This window comes from Acomys russatus, chromosome 8 (genome assembly GCF_903995435.1).
Source record: "Acomys russatus chromosome 8, mAcoRus1.1, whole genome shotgun sequence".
NCBI lineage: Eukaryota > Metazoa > Chordata > Mammalia > Rodentia > Muridae > Acomys > Acomys russatus.
Genome location: NC_067144.1, coordinates 6,962,323 through 6,977,126, shown reverse-complemented (window position 1 = coordinate 6,977,126; position 14,804 = coordinate 6,962,323). Strand labels below are relative to the sequence as shown.

General features: G+C 49.0%; 1 protein-coding gene across 4 annotated transcripts in view; it reads right to left on the bottom strand.

Moving 5' to 3' along the window:
* Nucleotides 1-14,013, bottom strand: part of Senp2 (SUMO specific peptidase 2) — a 79,623-nt gene extending 65,610 nt beyond the window's left edge. For 2 of the 4 annotated variants that reach the window (XM_051150747.1, XM_051150749.1), the window contains exon 1: nucleotides 13,813-14,013. In XM_051150747.1, coding sequence (XP_051006704.1) covers nucleotides 13,813-13,913 — 101 coding nt within the window. In that variant the 5' untranslated portion in view covers nucleotides 13,914-14,013. Of the gene's footprint in view, nucleotides 1-12,295; nucleotides 12,355-13,812 lie in introns of all 4 variants that reach the window. The other 2 variants (XM_051150745.1, XM_051150752.1) reach the window with 2 other exon arrangements.
* Between the last annotated feature and the right edge of the window lie 791 nt (nucleotides 14,014-14,804).

Here is a 14,804-nt window from a genome sequence, read left to right as displayed (position 1 = left end):
CCATATCCAAGATAACTTGTAGAAGAAATAATTTAGCAATGGTACTCAACCTTCCTAATGCTGTGGCCCATATAGTTAGTTCCTCATGTTGTGATGACCTCCAACCATAAAATGATTTCCCTTGCTGCTTAAAAACTATCATTTTGCTACTGTTATGAATCATAATGCAAATATCTGTGTTGTCCAGTTTCACAGGCGACTCCTATGAAAGGGTCATTTCACCCCTAAAGGGGTTGTGACTCCCAGGTTGACAAAGCTGATCTAGGGCTTACAGTTATGGAGGATTAGAACCCATGACCATCACGGCAGGGAGCATGTCAGCAGGCAGGCATGGTGCTGGAGCAGTCGTTGAGAACTTATGCCCTGGAGATCCGTTAGTTCCTCAGCTGGCCTTGGTAGAGTTAAGTGTTGGGCTGAGACTTTTGGCTAGCTAATGGTTTTTAAACACCCAACAGGAAAGCCAGATCCTTAAAAAGACAAAAACAGCAGGAGTCAAGAGCTCAAAGACCACAGCACCACAGCAGGGGCAGAAGCTAGGCTTCTACTCAGCCACAAGCTGAGGCACAGTGTACAACCCCTACCACTATCCCTGTGTTGAAATCAACTGGGGTGGGGGGGGGGGTGGGGCGGACACACATACACGTCGCCCTTTGATTCTAGTTACTCCAACAGCTGCCAAACTGTCTGAAAACAGATCTTGAGCCCTTCACTCCTTGAGTCCAGCCTTGGAGGTCAAAGGACTAGATGGATGCTCTTGTGAGGTCATCCACTTACTCTAATAGACCTTGCCTTGGACATTTAAAATTGTCCTCTCTTCTGGCTCCTAGCTTTCTGCCTAAGGCCCAGTGTTAACTCATTCCTGTTGCTAACTAAACGAATCCTTCCTCTACTCAAAAGGTTCCTTTCTTACCTTTAATCCCCAGCCTCTCTATCCGGGCACCAATCAAGGTGTTCCTTTCTTCCCTATACCTGCTTATTACAGAAATGCAACCACTGTTTCAGTTTCCCAACTGCCACACCCAGTGTCCCCAGCAGCTGTTAGAATCCAGTTTCCGTCGTTGTTGAAATTCTCTTAAGAGCAGTTGGTGTCACCACTCCAGTGTGGGCAGTGATGGGAACAGGAGGTAGAAATGAGGTGGGGGGCAGTTTAGGGATAGGAGCCCCCAGTCAGTATCCTCAGTCAGAGGCTGGACATGCTCACTCTGTTGGACCCTCACGCCCAACTCGGGAAGGGGGGTCGCCGCGAGAGACCACTTGAAACACACAATGCACTTATGCAAAAGCAAAGTTTATTTCTGACGCATTAGGGTCCCTCAGCACTCTGGAGGTGAAGGACCCCGAGCAGCTGGTACAAGCTAGTTTTAAAGACAAAAACCGCAAAGCAGGTGGGGTTGCTTATCAAGTTAAACCATATGGACATTAGGACATCTGGCATTGGGAAACCTCTTGTGGGGACTTGGGTGTGGGTCCCTAGAGTGGTTACTGGAAACCACATGGGCACAGCTGATATTTGGAAACTTGCATGTAACTATTCTGGGAACTAGGGAAGAGCTCTTGAGGTTAGCAGTAACGAAAACTGGGAGAAACCTCTGGGGTCAGAAGTTTAGGTTCTGGGCAAGCAAGGTTGGGCAAGCAAACAAGCATCTTATATTTTATGATTTTACAGTTTCTCATTCCCCTCCTCTTGTTGTATCTGGCCTCAATCTTGAAGCTCTTGTTTCTATACTTAGGGGTTTTCTATTTTTAATCTAATAGAGAAGGTAAGTCCTGGGTCAGTGCCTTTTACATAAAATCTTAAGCCCCACTGTCGCCCCGTTACCCACTCCAAATACTCTTTTCCTTTTTCTGTAAATTTTATGACTATGGGATTGCATTGGCTATTGTGATTACAAGTAGTCTGGGAGCTGGGAAGATACCGTCCCCGCTGAGGGCAGGTAGTGGTGCCAGAGTGGTTGCGGGATACGGTTATTAAATCCCACGACGAGGAGGGATTCCAATAGACGGAGCCTGAAGTTTCACATCCCCAGGCAGCACAAAAGAGCTTTCCAGCCCTCCGCATCGGTGGGCTTCTGAACTTGACCTGCCATCCCCGGGACAAACATAAAAAGGAGCCAGTCGCAACTGGCATCTTGACCAGGGTCTAGCACAACCTAAGGCTGCTGTTCTTTGGTAATGGGTGGTTTCAGAAAGGATGGGTAACTCTTTATGACTTCTTTCAGGGATATCCCAAGTATCTAAGCCAGCAATTAAGAGGCATAGGTCCAGGGTTAAATCAGGCCACCAGGTATTGGGGGGTGCTTCTCGGGATACTGACCAGACCATATCTCCCGTTTGGGATTGGACCTGCCATGTGAGTTTCATGGGCCGATGGGGATTGAGGTCGGCCAACATCCTTGGGGCCAACATGAGGAAAAGCACAGTTAAAGACCAGATCTGGTAAGTCTTATCTTTAAAGGATCTTCGGAGCGGTGTAGGCGCCATTGGGAGCGTTGATCAGGATCTGGAGGTGGAGGAGCGGCCTTAGCGTGGGAGCCGTGTATCCAAGCTGCAATTCTGTCCACTTTGAGAGCGGTGGGTGTGGCCAGGAGGACTGTATAGGGTCCCTTCCACCGAGGCTCGAGTCCTTGAGACCGATGTCGTCGAATGTAGACTGAGTCACCGATGTGGAAAGGGTGTCCCGTCTGGTTGTCGCCAGGCTTGTAGATCTCAGCAAGGGGGGCCCAAACTTGGGCCTGTACCGCTTGCAGCCCTTTTAGGCGAGCCTGTAAATCAGTTTTGGAAGCAGAGGGGTGATAAGAATTGAGCATGGTAGACAGAGATGGTGGCCCTCCATATAAAATCTCGTACGGAGTCAGGTTAAAACGAGAAGGGGTGTTTCTGGTCCTAAACAGGGCCAAAGGTAGGAGGCATCTCCAGTCTTTTAGGCCAGTCTCAATGGTCAATTTAGTCAGGGTCTCTCTTAAGAGTTCTATCCATTCTTTTTACCAGCCCTAAACTTTGGGGTCTATAAGCACAATGTAATTTTCAATCAGTCCCCAGGATCTTGGCCAATCCCTGACTTACCTGGGAGACAAAGGCCGGCCCGTTATCTGACCCAATTACCTTTGGTAACACAAACCGGGGAAAGATGTCTTCCAGGATGGCTTTCATGACCATTCGTGCGGTTTTTTGGCATGTTGGGAAGGCTTTTACCCATCCTGAAAAGGTATCTATAAAGACCAGTAAGTACTTGTAGCCCACAGCAGGGGGTGTTACCTCGGTGAAGTCTACTTCCCAGTAGGTTCCAGGCTGGTCTCCATGGGCCTGAGTCCCCTCAGGGGCCCGGTTTTTGCCGGCATTCACCTGCTGGCATGCTTGGCAGTTGGTCACAAATTTGTCAAGCGGGGCGTTGGCCTTTGGGATGATATAATCTGTCTTGTTAAGCATCTGTTCCTTTGTCCCCAAGTGAGTCCATGCATGCATTTGTTGGATCATGGTGGTGGTTTCTTTGGCGGGCAACACAGTCTTACCATCCTTTTTCCAATGTTGGCTCACTGGGTCCCAGGTGGCCTCTAAGGCTTGGGTCTGGGCCTGGCCTTCTGGAGTGTAATTGTAGGGTTCTGATTGGTATGTCACCTGGTTAGCTCTGTCAACTTCCAGGGTTAAGGCTGGGGTCTCAGTAAGTGCTACTTGTGTTGCTACCTATTGGCCTGGTGGTTCCCCAAAGCGACAGGGTCCTGTCCTTTTTGATGCCCCGGGCAATGGATGATGGCTACCCGGGTCGGCAAGAAGAGGGCTTTCAGTAGGACCAGAATCTCAGGCTTATTTTTGATCTCTTTTCCCTCGGATGTCACCCTCAGACGTCAGCAGGCCTCGGCACTCATAGATACTCTCATGCACATGGGAGTGGCAAAGGCATATCTACTGTCCGTGTAAATGTTAGCCTTTTTTACCCTGGGAGAGTTCGAGGGCCTTGGTGAGGGCTATTAATTCGGCCTTCTGAGCTGATGTGCCGGGTGGCAGAGCCTGAGCCCAGGTGTCCATCTACAACTGCTGCCCCTGCCCACTGAGTACCTGCATCAAGGTAGCTGCTGCCATTCGTATACCAGGAGCGGTCTGCTTCCGGTAGCTCATGGTCCTGGAGGTCCACCCGTGTCCCATGCGTTTCAGCCAATACCTGGTGACAGTCATGAGGGGCTTCTTGATCCTTTTCCAGCGTAGGTAGCAGTGTAGCAGGGTTGAGGGTGGCCGGGGAGCTGAAGGTGATGCGCTCTGAGTCTAGGAGCAGGGCCTGATAGTGTGTCAGGCGGGCGTTGCTGATCCATCTGTTAGGTGGCTGGCGCACCATGGCCTCTAGGGCATGGGGCGTGACTATAGTTAGGGGTTGTCCCAGAGTTAACTTGTTGGCATCTTTAACTAGAAGGGCTGTGGCAGCCATGATATGCAAACAAGGGGGCCACCCTGTAGCCACAGTATCCAACTGTTTGGACAGGTAGGCCACAGGCCGCTTCCATGGCCCTAAGGTCAGGGCCAAAACTCTTTGTCTTTTATCTATGTACAGAGTGAAGGGTTTGATGGTGTCTGGTAGGCACAGGGCGGGGGCTGACAGAAGGGCCTTTTTAATGGTGTCAAAGGCCTGTTGTTGGGACTTTCCCCAAGTGAAGGAGTGTGGGTCCTGGGTCAGGGGATATAGGGGGGCAGCCATTTCTGTTAATCCCGGTATCCAGATGTGGCAGAACCCCACGGTACCCAGAAAATCCTGCAACTGTCTGTGAGTCTGGGGTGGCGGGATCTATGCAACAGTGTCTATCCTGCTCTTGGTAAGCCATCCTTGCCCTTCTTTCAGGACGTAACCCAGGTATGTTACCTCTTATCGGCAGAGCTGGGCCTTTTTGGCTGAGCACGGTAGCCTTTGTTACCTAGTTCTTGTAGTAACCGCTGAGTTCCTAGGATGCAGGCGTCTCTGGAGGGAGCAGCCAACAGGATATCATCTACATATTGTAGAAGCGTCACTTCAGGGTTCTGAGTGTGGAAATCAGTCAAGTCCTGACGTACAGCCTCATCAAACAGAGTGGGAGAGTTTTTGAACCCTTGGGGGAGGTGTGTCCATGTCACCTGCCTGGAAATCCCCAGTTCAGGGTCTCTCCATTCAAAGGCAAAGTAGGGTTGGCTCTGGGGGGCTAAGGGTAGGTTGCAGAAGGCATCCTTATGGTCTAAGACCATATACCAGGTAAAGTCTGGTCTTAAGGTGCTCAGGAGGTTGTAGGGTTGGGCACCGTAGGGTGTCTGTTCATCACCCGTTAACTTCTCAGAGGTCCTGGACTAGTCTATAGTCTTGACAGGCAGGAGGGGGGTCTTCCAAGGAGGCTGGCAATGTTTGAGGACCCCAGCTTTAGGAACCAGCAGATATGCTGGCTTATTCCTATCCTGGTTTCATGGCTCATTGGGTATTGTTTAATTGAGAACGGTACAGCTGTAGGCTTAAGAGCCACAATAATAGGTAGCTGGTGATGGGCTAATCCTAGCCCTCTGGTCTCCGCCTATGCTTGGGAAAATTGTTGGAGCCATGGGCTACAGTCTGGAAGGGACTCTTGGGGTGGGGGTTCAAATAGTCTGTATTCATCTTGAATTTTTACTGTGAGGACTTGTATAGGGGTCCCAGTTGAATCAAGGACCTGTGCCCCTTTTCCAGAGAAATGTATTTGGACCCCCATTTTAGTCAGTAAGTCTCTCCCCAGCAGGGGGTAGGGGCATTCGGGGACCACAAGGAAAGAATGGGTCACGGTACCTGTGCCCAGATTGACTGTTCACTTGTTAGTCCATCGGTGTGATTTGCCTCCTGTGGCCCCCTGGACCCATGAGGTTTTTGATGACAGGGGTCTGGATGCATGAGTTAAGACTGAATGTTGAGCACCGGTATCTATCAGGAAGGTGGTACATTGTCGCCCGACTGTGAGGATTAGCCTGAGTTGGGGGGGGGGGAGCACCAGAGCCCCGACCTCAGTCGATATCTTTATCCAGCGCCAGGACTGGAACCTTTTTCCGGTCCTTGGGTCGCTTAGGGCAGTCTCGGACCCAATAGCCTCTTTCCTTGCAGTAGGCACATTGGTCTTTTTCTACCCTGGGCTGCCTTCGGTCTCCACCCTCTTTATCCTGTCCTTTAGGCCTAGGTTTATCTGCTACCACTGTGGCCAAGATCCTAGTCAATTCCTTATCTCTCCGCTTCTCTCAGCAGTTTTCCCGTTCCTCCTGCTCTCTAGCCATCCTAGCTTCCTTTTCCTCGGGAGTCTCTCTCTTGTTATACACTTTCTCTGCCTGTCTACCTAAGTCCTGAATGCTAAAAGTATGGATACCATCTAATTGCTGTAATTTTCCCTTGATATCAGGAGCTGCTTGGTCTATGAAAGACAGTTATCACTGTTGCCTTATGTTCAGCTGCCGTAGGGTCAAACGGGATATACATACGAAACCCTTCTAGTAATCTTTCTAAAAAGGCAGCAGGGCTCTCGTCCTTTCCTTGAGTGATGGTTCTTACCTTGGCCAAATTAGTATGGCGCCTTCCGGCTCCCTTGAGACCCGCCAACAGAGCCTGGCGACAGACACGGAGACTCTCCCTACCTGCAGGGTTTCATAATCCCAGTCTGGGCATCTGAGGGGGAATCCCACATCGATCACATTAGGGAAAAGTGGGGGTATACCTCCTGACTGGGGACATTTTTTCTGGCTTCCAGGAGGACCTGCTGTTTCTCGTCAGTTGTTAGGAGGACCTGGAACAGCTGCTGACAGGGGGGCTGGTGTGTCAGGAGAGTGGACTCTATTAGGTAGAGCCTGGGGATCCCGGGAGAAAGGGGGGTTGTGAGTTTTCCAGTTATAGAGATCTGAGGAGGAGAAAGGCCAGTAAGTGATCTCTCCATTGGTTGTCCGGAGAGGGAAGAGGGAGGATTGCCATTGACTCTTGGTAGGGCCTCGGCGGAGGTGGAGACGAGGTGGAGAGGGAGGGGTGCTGGGCAAACAGAAGAGAGGTCGGGGGTAAGGGGAGGCGGTGCAGTGGGGGAGACGGTAGAGGGAGTATATGAAGAAGAGGTAGAGGGAAGGGATGGAGGTGGAGGGGACAGGGGTTGGAGGTAAGGAGGAGGAGAAGGTCCTGGGCAGGATCCGAGGGCAAGACGGGCTTCTGACTTTTTCGGGAATCAGGGTCCTCGGTAGTCGGAGTCTGCCCTGGGCGGTTGAGGAGGTCACCGGTAGGAGCATGCATTCAGGTCTCATCGGCGGATTAGGTGGCAGGAAAAAGCGGACCCAAGGAGGAGGATCGGAGACCAGGTTCTCCCATGCTAGAACGTAGGGCACCTGGTCGGGATGGCCATGTGGTCCTGGGCTAAAAACAATAGACTTGACTTTGGAGATGATGAAAGGGTTGAAGGTCCCCTCGGGTGGCCATTCTACACTGAAGGTGGGCCACTACGAAGAACAGAAAGTCTGTGAGCATCCTTTGTGGACTTCTACAGAGAGGTTGTGCGCACGGGCTCGCACATCTTTGAAATGGTCAAGAGTCAGAGTCAATAGAGTGGTCACAGTCTGTCCCATGTCATGTGTGGTTGTCTCAGTCAATACAAAAAGGCCGATAACACACATAAACAGAATTAGCAGACAGGAAGACAGGCCATGAAGGATCGGCGCCAAACTGAAAGTACAGTTTCTGATGGCGGCATGGATGCGTGACCGCCTACGGATTTGAGGAGACTGACCGTATCGTCAGATTAACTCCAGACCACCACTGGAGCATCCTCCAGGGTGTGGGGGAGAAGGTGCCGGACACGTCTGTCCCCCTTCTCGTCCCACTACGGACTTGCGAGCTATGGAGAGACAGGATGCACATGAATACAAAGCGAAAGTAACTTATGTGCACGTTGGTCGACAGTGGCCCGTGCCAGGAGAGACCTTCAGTGGGTGAGTCGGGGGTCTCGGGGCGACCCCAAAATCCCGGACGAGCCCCGAAATGTTGGACCCTCACGCCCAACTCGGGAAGGGGGTCGCCGGGAGAGACCACTCGAAACACACAATGCACTGATGCAAAAGCAAAGGTTTATTTCTGACGCATCAGGGTCCCTCAGCATTCTGGAGGCGAAGGACCCCGAGCAGCTAGTACAGGCTAGTTTTAAAGGCAAAAGGCGCAAAGCAGGTGGGGTTGCTTATAGTTAAACCATATGGACATTAGGACACCTGGCATTGGGAAACCTCTTGTGGGGACTTGGGTGTGGGTCCCTAGAGTGGTTACTGGAAACCATAATGGGGACATCTGATATTTGGAAACTTGCATGTAACTATTCTGGGAACTAGGGAAGAGATCTTGAGGTTAGCAGTTCTGAGAACTGGGAGAAACCTCTGGGGTCAGAAGTTTAGGTTCTAGGCAAGCAAGGTTGGGCAAGCAAACACGCATCTCATATTTTATAATTTTACCATTTTTCACATTAAACTAGTACTTCAGTCAACCACAAACATTCACCAAGAAATGATTGGAAAATAGCAGCTTTTGAGGAGCAAGCTTTGTAGAACACATAAACGAACCTTTCCTACTCGTGCAGACACGCAAGGCTATTTCGAGCACCTCCAGTGACAAGGGCATAAATGAGCCCCAAGCATACTGCTAGGAATGGAAACCTTATAGAGAGCACTGACACTGACTTGCTTACTAGTTCACCTTCCTTCCCAGGCTGAAGAATGACTGCCTTAAACAACCTCCTACCAAGCCCAGACAAATCCTGACTGAGTGAAGTAGGCAGCACACAGCCCTGAGCATCTGTGGCCAACAAAGGCTATCCCTCTGCTGAACCAGATGCATTGGACAATCTCAAGCTTACTTCTTCTTGGTACCCGAAGATTACAAACAAAGTGAATTGGGGGGTGGGGGTGGGGGCACTGTCTCAGTGCTCCTCCACTTCTTTTATAATGCTAACCTTCTTCTAACTTCCTACACAGCTATGTGGCCTAGTTTCCCTTGTACTCACTAATTAAAGATACTGTAAATACGATTTCTGCTTCCAAGAAAAATAGCCTAAAATAGTGGCTTTAAGCAACACGGGTTCCAATATAGATCCAATATGAAATAAATATTCTCCAGAAAGGGGGAAAAGGTAAGGTAAAGCAGAATCAACTTGGAAGCAATTTACTTGTTTTGCTGAGTATGAGAGCACACTTGTCATCCTGTCCTGTCCTAATTAGGCTTACTATTGCTGGGATAAAACACTATGACCAAAGCAACTTGGGGAGGAGAGGGTTTATCTGGCTTATGCTCCATCACCACTGTTCTTCAAAGGAAGTCAGGACAGGAGCTCAAACAGGACAGGGACCTGGAGGCAGGAAGTGACAGCAGAGGCCATGGAGGGTACTGGCTTGTTCCCTGTGGCTTGCTCAGCCTGCTTTGTTAGAGACTCAGAACAACCAGTCCAATGGTCCACAATGGGCTGTGCCCTCTCACAGCAATCACTAAGAAATGTCCTACAGGCTTCCTGCAGCCAAAACTTACGAGGCCCTCTCTCAGTTGAGGGCCCTGCCTCTCCAGTGACTCTAGATTGAGTCATGTTGACATAAAAATAGCCAGCATACATCCCAACTTCAAAGCTGAATTCGAAGTTGGAGACTAGCCCGGGCACACAGTGAACGTGAGGACAGCCTGTGCTATGAATGGAGACCCCGTCTCAGAAAGAGAAAAGTACGAATTTTGCAAATTAGTTGTTTTTATTTTAGGAATTGAGAGACAATTTCAGGTTATCCCTTCATAATGTTGAAGGATCATTTCCACTCTGCTGTTGCTTTTGAAGTGAGCAGAAAAGAGCATTAATGATTGGTGTTTCCTCCACAGGCCCAAGAAGACAAGATGGTACTTCTTGATAACTAGCATAGCCATTAAAGTATTGGAATGTTTTATTTTCCTATAAATTTTGAAAAGCAAAATGGGTATGTCCCAATACTATGTTAAATTATCTCGTGAGCTCTTTTTTAAAGCAAGGTAATCCTGTGTCTCATCTTTAAAAGAAGCTGAGACTAGCAGGGAGTAGGAGGGTGAGTCACAGGTCTTTGATCCCAGAAGTTGGGTGGCAGAGGAAGGCAGATCTCTGAGTTTGAGGCTGGTCTAGTCTACAGTGTGGGTCCAGGACACCAAGGCTACACAGCGAAACCCTGTCTCAAAAAACCAAAACAGAAAACAAAAAACAAGAGGGGAGCCCCGCTGAGACTAACTTATATTTTGGCTCTCATATATAAAGTCATGGAGAATTTGGGAGGCTGAAGAAAAGGACTGAGGATTGGGCTACTTGGCTCCTGCCCCCCACATAAATAACTTAAATTAAAAATTTTTTAAAAACAGCTGGGGGGCTGGAGAGATGGCTCAGTGGTTAAGAGTACCACCTGCTCTTCCAAAGGTCCTGAGCTGAATTCCTAGCAACCACATGGTGGTTCAGAACCATCTGTAATGTGATTTGATGTTCTCTTCTGGTCTGCAGGTGTACATGCAGATAGAGCATTGTTTTTTTGTTTGTTTTGTTCTTTTTTGTTTTTTTCGAGATAAGCATTTGTTAGCCTTGGTTGTCCTGGACTCACTCTGTAGGACCAGGCTGGCCTCAAACACCCTGCCTCTGCCTCTGAGTGCTGGAATAAAGGCATACTCCACACATTCCTGGCTCTAGAGCACTGTTATTTAAATAAACAAAACAGCTGGGTGGTGACAGTGTGCACACAATTAATGCCAGCACCCAGGGGACAGAGGTAGGTGGTCTTTGTGAAGTTCAAACCCACCTAGTCTGCACAGTGAGTTTCAGGATGGTCAAAGTCCACAGAGAAACCTTGTCTCAACTCCCTTCCCATAATAACAAACAAACAAATGATACCTTGAATCCCTGAATTAAACTAACCACATTTCAAGTACTTCCACAGTCACCACCAAGGCGGATCTTGCTGGTCAGCACAATGTGGACAGCACAAAGGTATTCTCTTAGGCAAGCTTCATCTCCAGTGTCCATTTCTTTCTTGCTGTTTGCATTAAGGACATCACGCCCTACATTCAACAGGAAATGGTGCAGTGGGGTGACCCTTAGCACAGAAGTAGATGACTGCCATACACAGTCCAGCTCAGGGGCCTTTCCTAACACCATCACAGTTCTGTTGTTTTGCAGTAACTGAGGACTGAACTTTGGGCTCTGAGTACATGAGACAATCACTGAGCTACATTCCCACTCTTGTTTTACTTTCTAACAGGGGCTCATTAAATTGTCTAAGCAGGCTTGAACTTGAGACCCCACCTGCCTCATCTCCTCGGTAGCTAAGCTCACAAGCCTGTGGCTGACCAGGCCTGGGTACCAGCAGTTGTTTTGTTTTGGTCATGTTGCTTTATGTACTTTTCTACATTCAAGTAAAGCTAATATTTATATTTAGTTTTTAAAATAGCTCCTTTTTTTCCCTTAGAAAGTTAAAGAGCGATTGTAGACAGGCCTCATATTTGTTTATTTGTAAGATCAAAACATACTCCCGTGGTGGCACACACCTTTTATCCCAGTACTTGGGAAGCAGAGGCAGATGGATCGATGTGAGTTCAAAGCCAGCCTGGTCTATCTACAAAGACACTCTAGGACAGCCAAGGCCACACGGAGAAACTGTCTTGAAAAACCAAACAAAAACAAAAACTATACTCAATAAGTATTTATTAGATGAAATATCAACAAGTCCCATAGTTAACCAAAATCATTGTTGAAAAGGGACTGTCCATAGTATTTTACTGTGCTGTTCTTTTTTTTTTTTTTTTTTTTTTTTTTTTTTAAGATTTATTTATTTATTTATGCTCTGTCCTTCTGTATAACTGCAATACAGAAGAGGGCATCAGATCCTATTATAGATGGTTGTGAGTCACCATGTGGTTGCTGGGAATTGAACTCAGGACCTCTGGAAGAGCAACCAGTGCTCTTAACCACTGACCCATCTCTCCAGCCTCTCTGCTGTTCTTTAATCTACCTTTATTCTCATGTACTAATCAGATGCAAGAAAGGAGATTTGCGATGACACAGTAGAGAAGATCACTCAGCCAGATGAATCTGAACGTCAGTTTGAACTGGTTTCTCTCTCCACAAAGAAAGTTAGCTGTTCTCACAGAACAATCAAGAACTTCACACACACTCAACACAATCTCTGAAGACACAAGCAGTCACCTCTAGGCAATGCTGTAGGGAAGGAGTAGAAAGTTTTCAATCGTCTGCACTTTTTAACCTTTTGAATTTTGTGCCACGCATATAGTTTCCTACTATAAGAATGAATTTTTAAAATGTAGTACCTAATCTTGGTCTTTTAGCTGGGATTTCATCAGTGTCCACTGTAGTAGAAAACAGAGCGCTGTAAGGAAAGAAAAAGAAGTATAGTATGTACATATGTACTACATGTGTTTTTCTACATATAAACTTACTCGAATCTGGAGGTGTGACTCGTTGTTCAGCATTTGTTTAGCATGTAAAAGGACCCTAGGTTCACACCTAGTACCAAACAAAAAGTTCATACAAGACTCCGTTCCATGTACCAGAAACAGAATGCTATTTCCAGCACTCCCTACCACAGAATGATGCATACTCTGGTCAAATTGAACCAACACATCATTTGTTTTTAGTAACATACCCCAAGATACACCCCCCGTTTTAACTTAAGTGATAATATAAGTAGCCTCCAGAGATAAATTGTAGGGGGGAAGATTAACTGCCCCCCAACCCCTTACCTAGAGCTGGGGACTGAAGGCAGGACAGGCATGATAAACACACTCTACCACTAAGACACACACCCTAAAACGAGTAGTTTTACAAGACGTGAGTCTCTAAGTGCTGTAAAGAAGAGGAGTTGGGCAGCTAGAATTCAAGGCTGGCCTGGGCACATACACACAAAGCGCAGGGGGACTGGACAGGGCATGACTCTGAGGAATAAAACACTGGGGGAGAATAAACAGTCTGTCGTTACCTAGTTTACTAAGCATCACTTTGGGGAATTCATAACATCTTAAATGACTCGTATCCGAACCCCGTGGAGCAGCAGGAGCCACACATCTCTGGGATATATGCTACAGCTTAGCTAAAGACCAATTTCATCAGTGACCTACATTCCTAGAATCATCTGTGCATCGTTTGCTTCTACTTCCCCTAAACTAAACCTTTTGCCCACTTAACTTGACCCGAAAACACAAAATTCTTCATCACCACCACCACCACCATCATCATCATCGGCGAAGCAGACACAGTAAAGTCAGGAAACGAAGAGATAGAGGGATGAGAGAGACTCATGGGAATATAGAACTTGCACAGTTATTTTGTTTTCTAGATAAATCCTTAACGGGGAAGACATTGTAAAAGGAGCAAAGGAGTAGCCGCTAAGTAGTAACATTTGTTATTTCCCTCTGATTTTAACCGAATCTTCGAAGAGAGCGGTACCTACTTTCTTTCTGCCTCTCATAGGGATGCCAAAGAGCAGAACCATTTTCTATCCCTCTAGCCCAACACACACACACACACACACACACACACACACCCCGACAGCTGCTGTAAAACAAGACGACTGCTGTTCCTCGGTGCGAAGTGACCAGTACTCGCGGTCAAATGACTACGGGCAAACCCCTAACCTAGTGGCTCGTCCCTGCACTGCCCGCCACCGGGCGACAGGAGCTGTGTCCGGTGAGCAGCACACAGCCGGCTTCCTATTCCCCTTCCGCTCACAGCCAGAGGCCTCCGCGGTCACGGAGCCGCCGGTTCCCACAGGCCGGCGGCGCCCAACGCCAGCGCGGGGGAGGGGACCGGCGCGCGGCGGCCGCCTCACCTGCTCGAGCGCCGCCTCTTGAGCAGGGCGCGGGCCCCGGGCGCCGGCCGCTCGCACAAGCGGAGAATGGTGCCGAGAACCTTAGCCAGCCATCTGTACATTCCAGGCCTCAGCAGCAGCGGCGGCCGACACACCCGGAGACACGAACCCCAGAGCTGCCGCCGCCGCCGCCGCCACCGCCGCTACTGCCGCCTTCGCTGCTTCGGCTTTAAACCAGGTTCAGGCGCGGGCTAGTGACGCCATCAAAAGGCCCGCAGGTTCAACGTTCCCCTGGCTGTGGGAGGACCCGCTCGCGCCGCTGACGTCACCTTCTCCCGCCAACGGGAGAGCGGGTTTGCGTAGTCTGCGCACGCGCAGCCGGCCCAGCTGCTGCAAGCCTAGCAACAGGAAGCGGGACGGACTGTGCTGGCTCTCGCGCCCGCGGATCTGATTGGCAGGGCGGAGGGTGGGGCTTTCTCTTTAGCAGATCCAATCAGGAGTCAGTCTCGGGACAAGGCCCACAGACCCAGACCACGTGTACCGCTGCGGGGCTGTGAGAACTATGTGAGCAACCGAACAGTTGGGGCACTGTAAAAGAGTGCGCAAGGTGGAAATGGGTCAGGTTAGTTAATGAGATTTTAACGTTTTTCTCTTTATTTTGCAGACACACTGGTCTCAGACTTTACACGGATTACCGTCATGTTCACAGCAACGGAACACGATAAGGAGTGCCAGAGGTATATAGCAGTAAAATCACGTGCCGAGGATGATAAAGCTATCCACCAGCGTCTGAGTACTAGGGCCCATCCCGCACTCCTAAGGTCAAGGGAGAGACATTTTCATAGATAACTATAAAGTAGAATACAAGGTCATTCCCTGCTCTGATGAATTAGGGAGCTAAAGAAAGAAAATCGCGTGCTTGGGCAGAAGGACCTGACTCCTTAGGTAAGCTTCAGAGAAACAAGGGCTGAGTGACACCTTCTAACCTTCTAACCAGCTTGCCTCCTACCCCG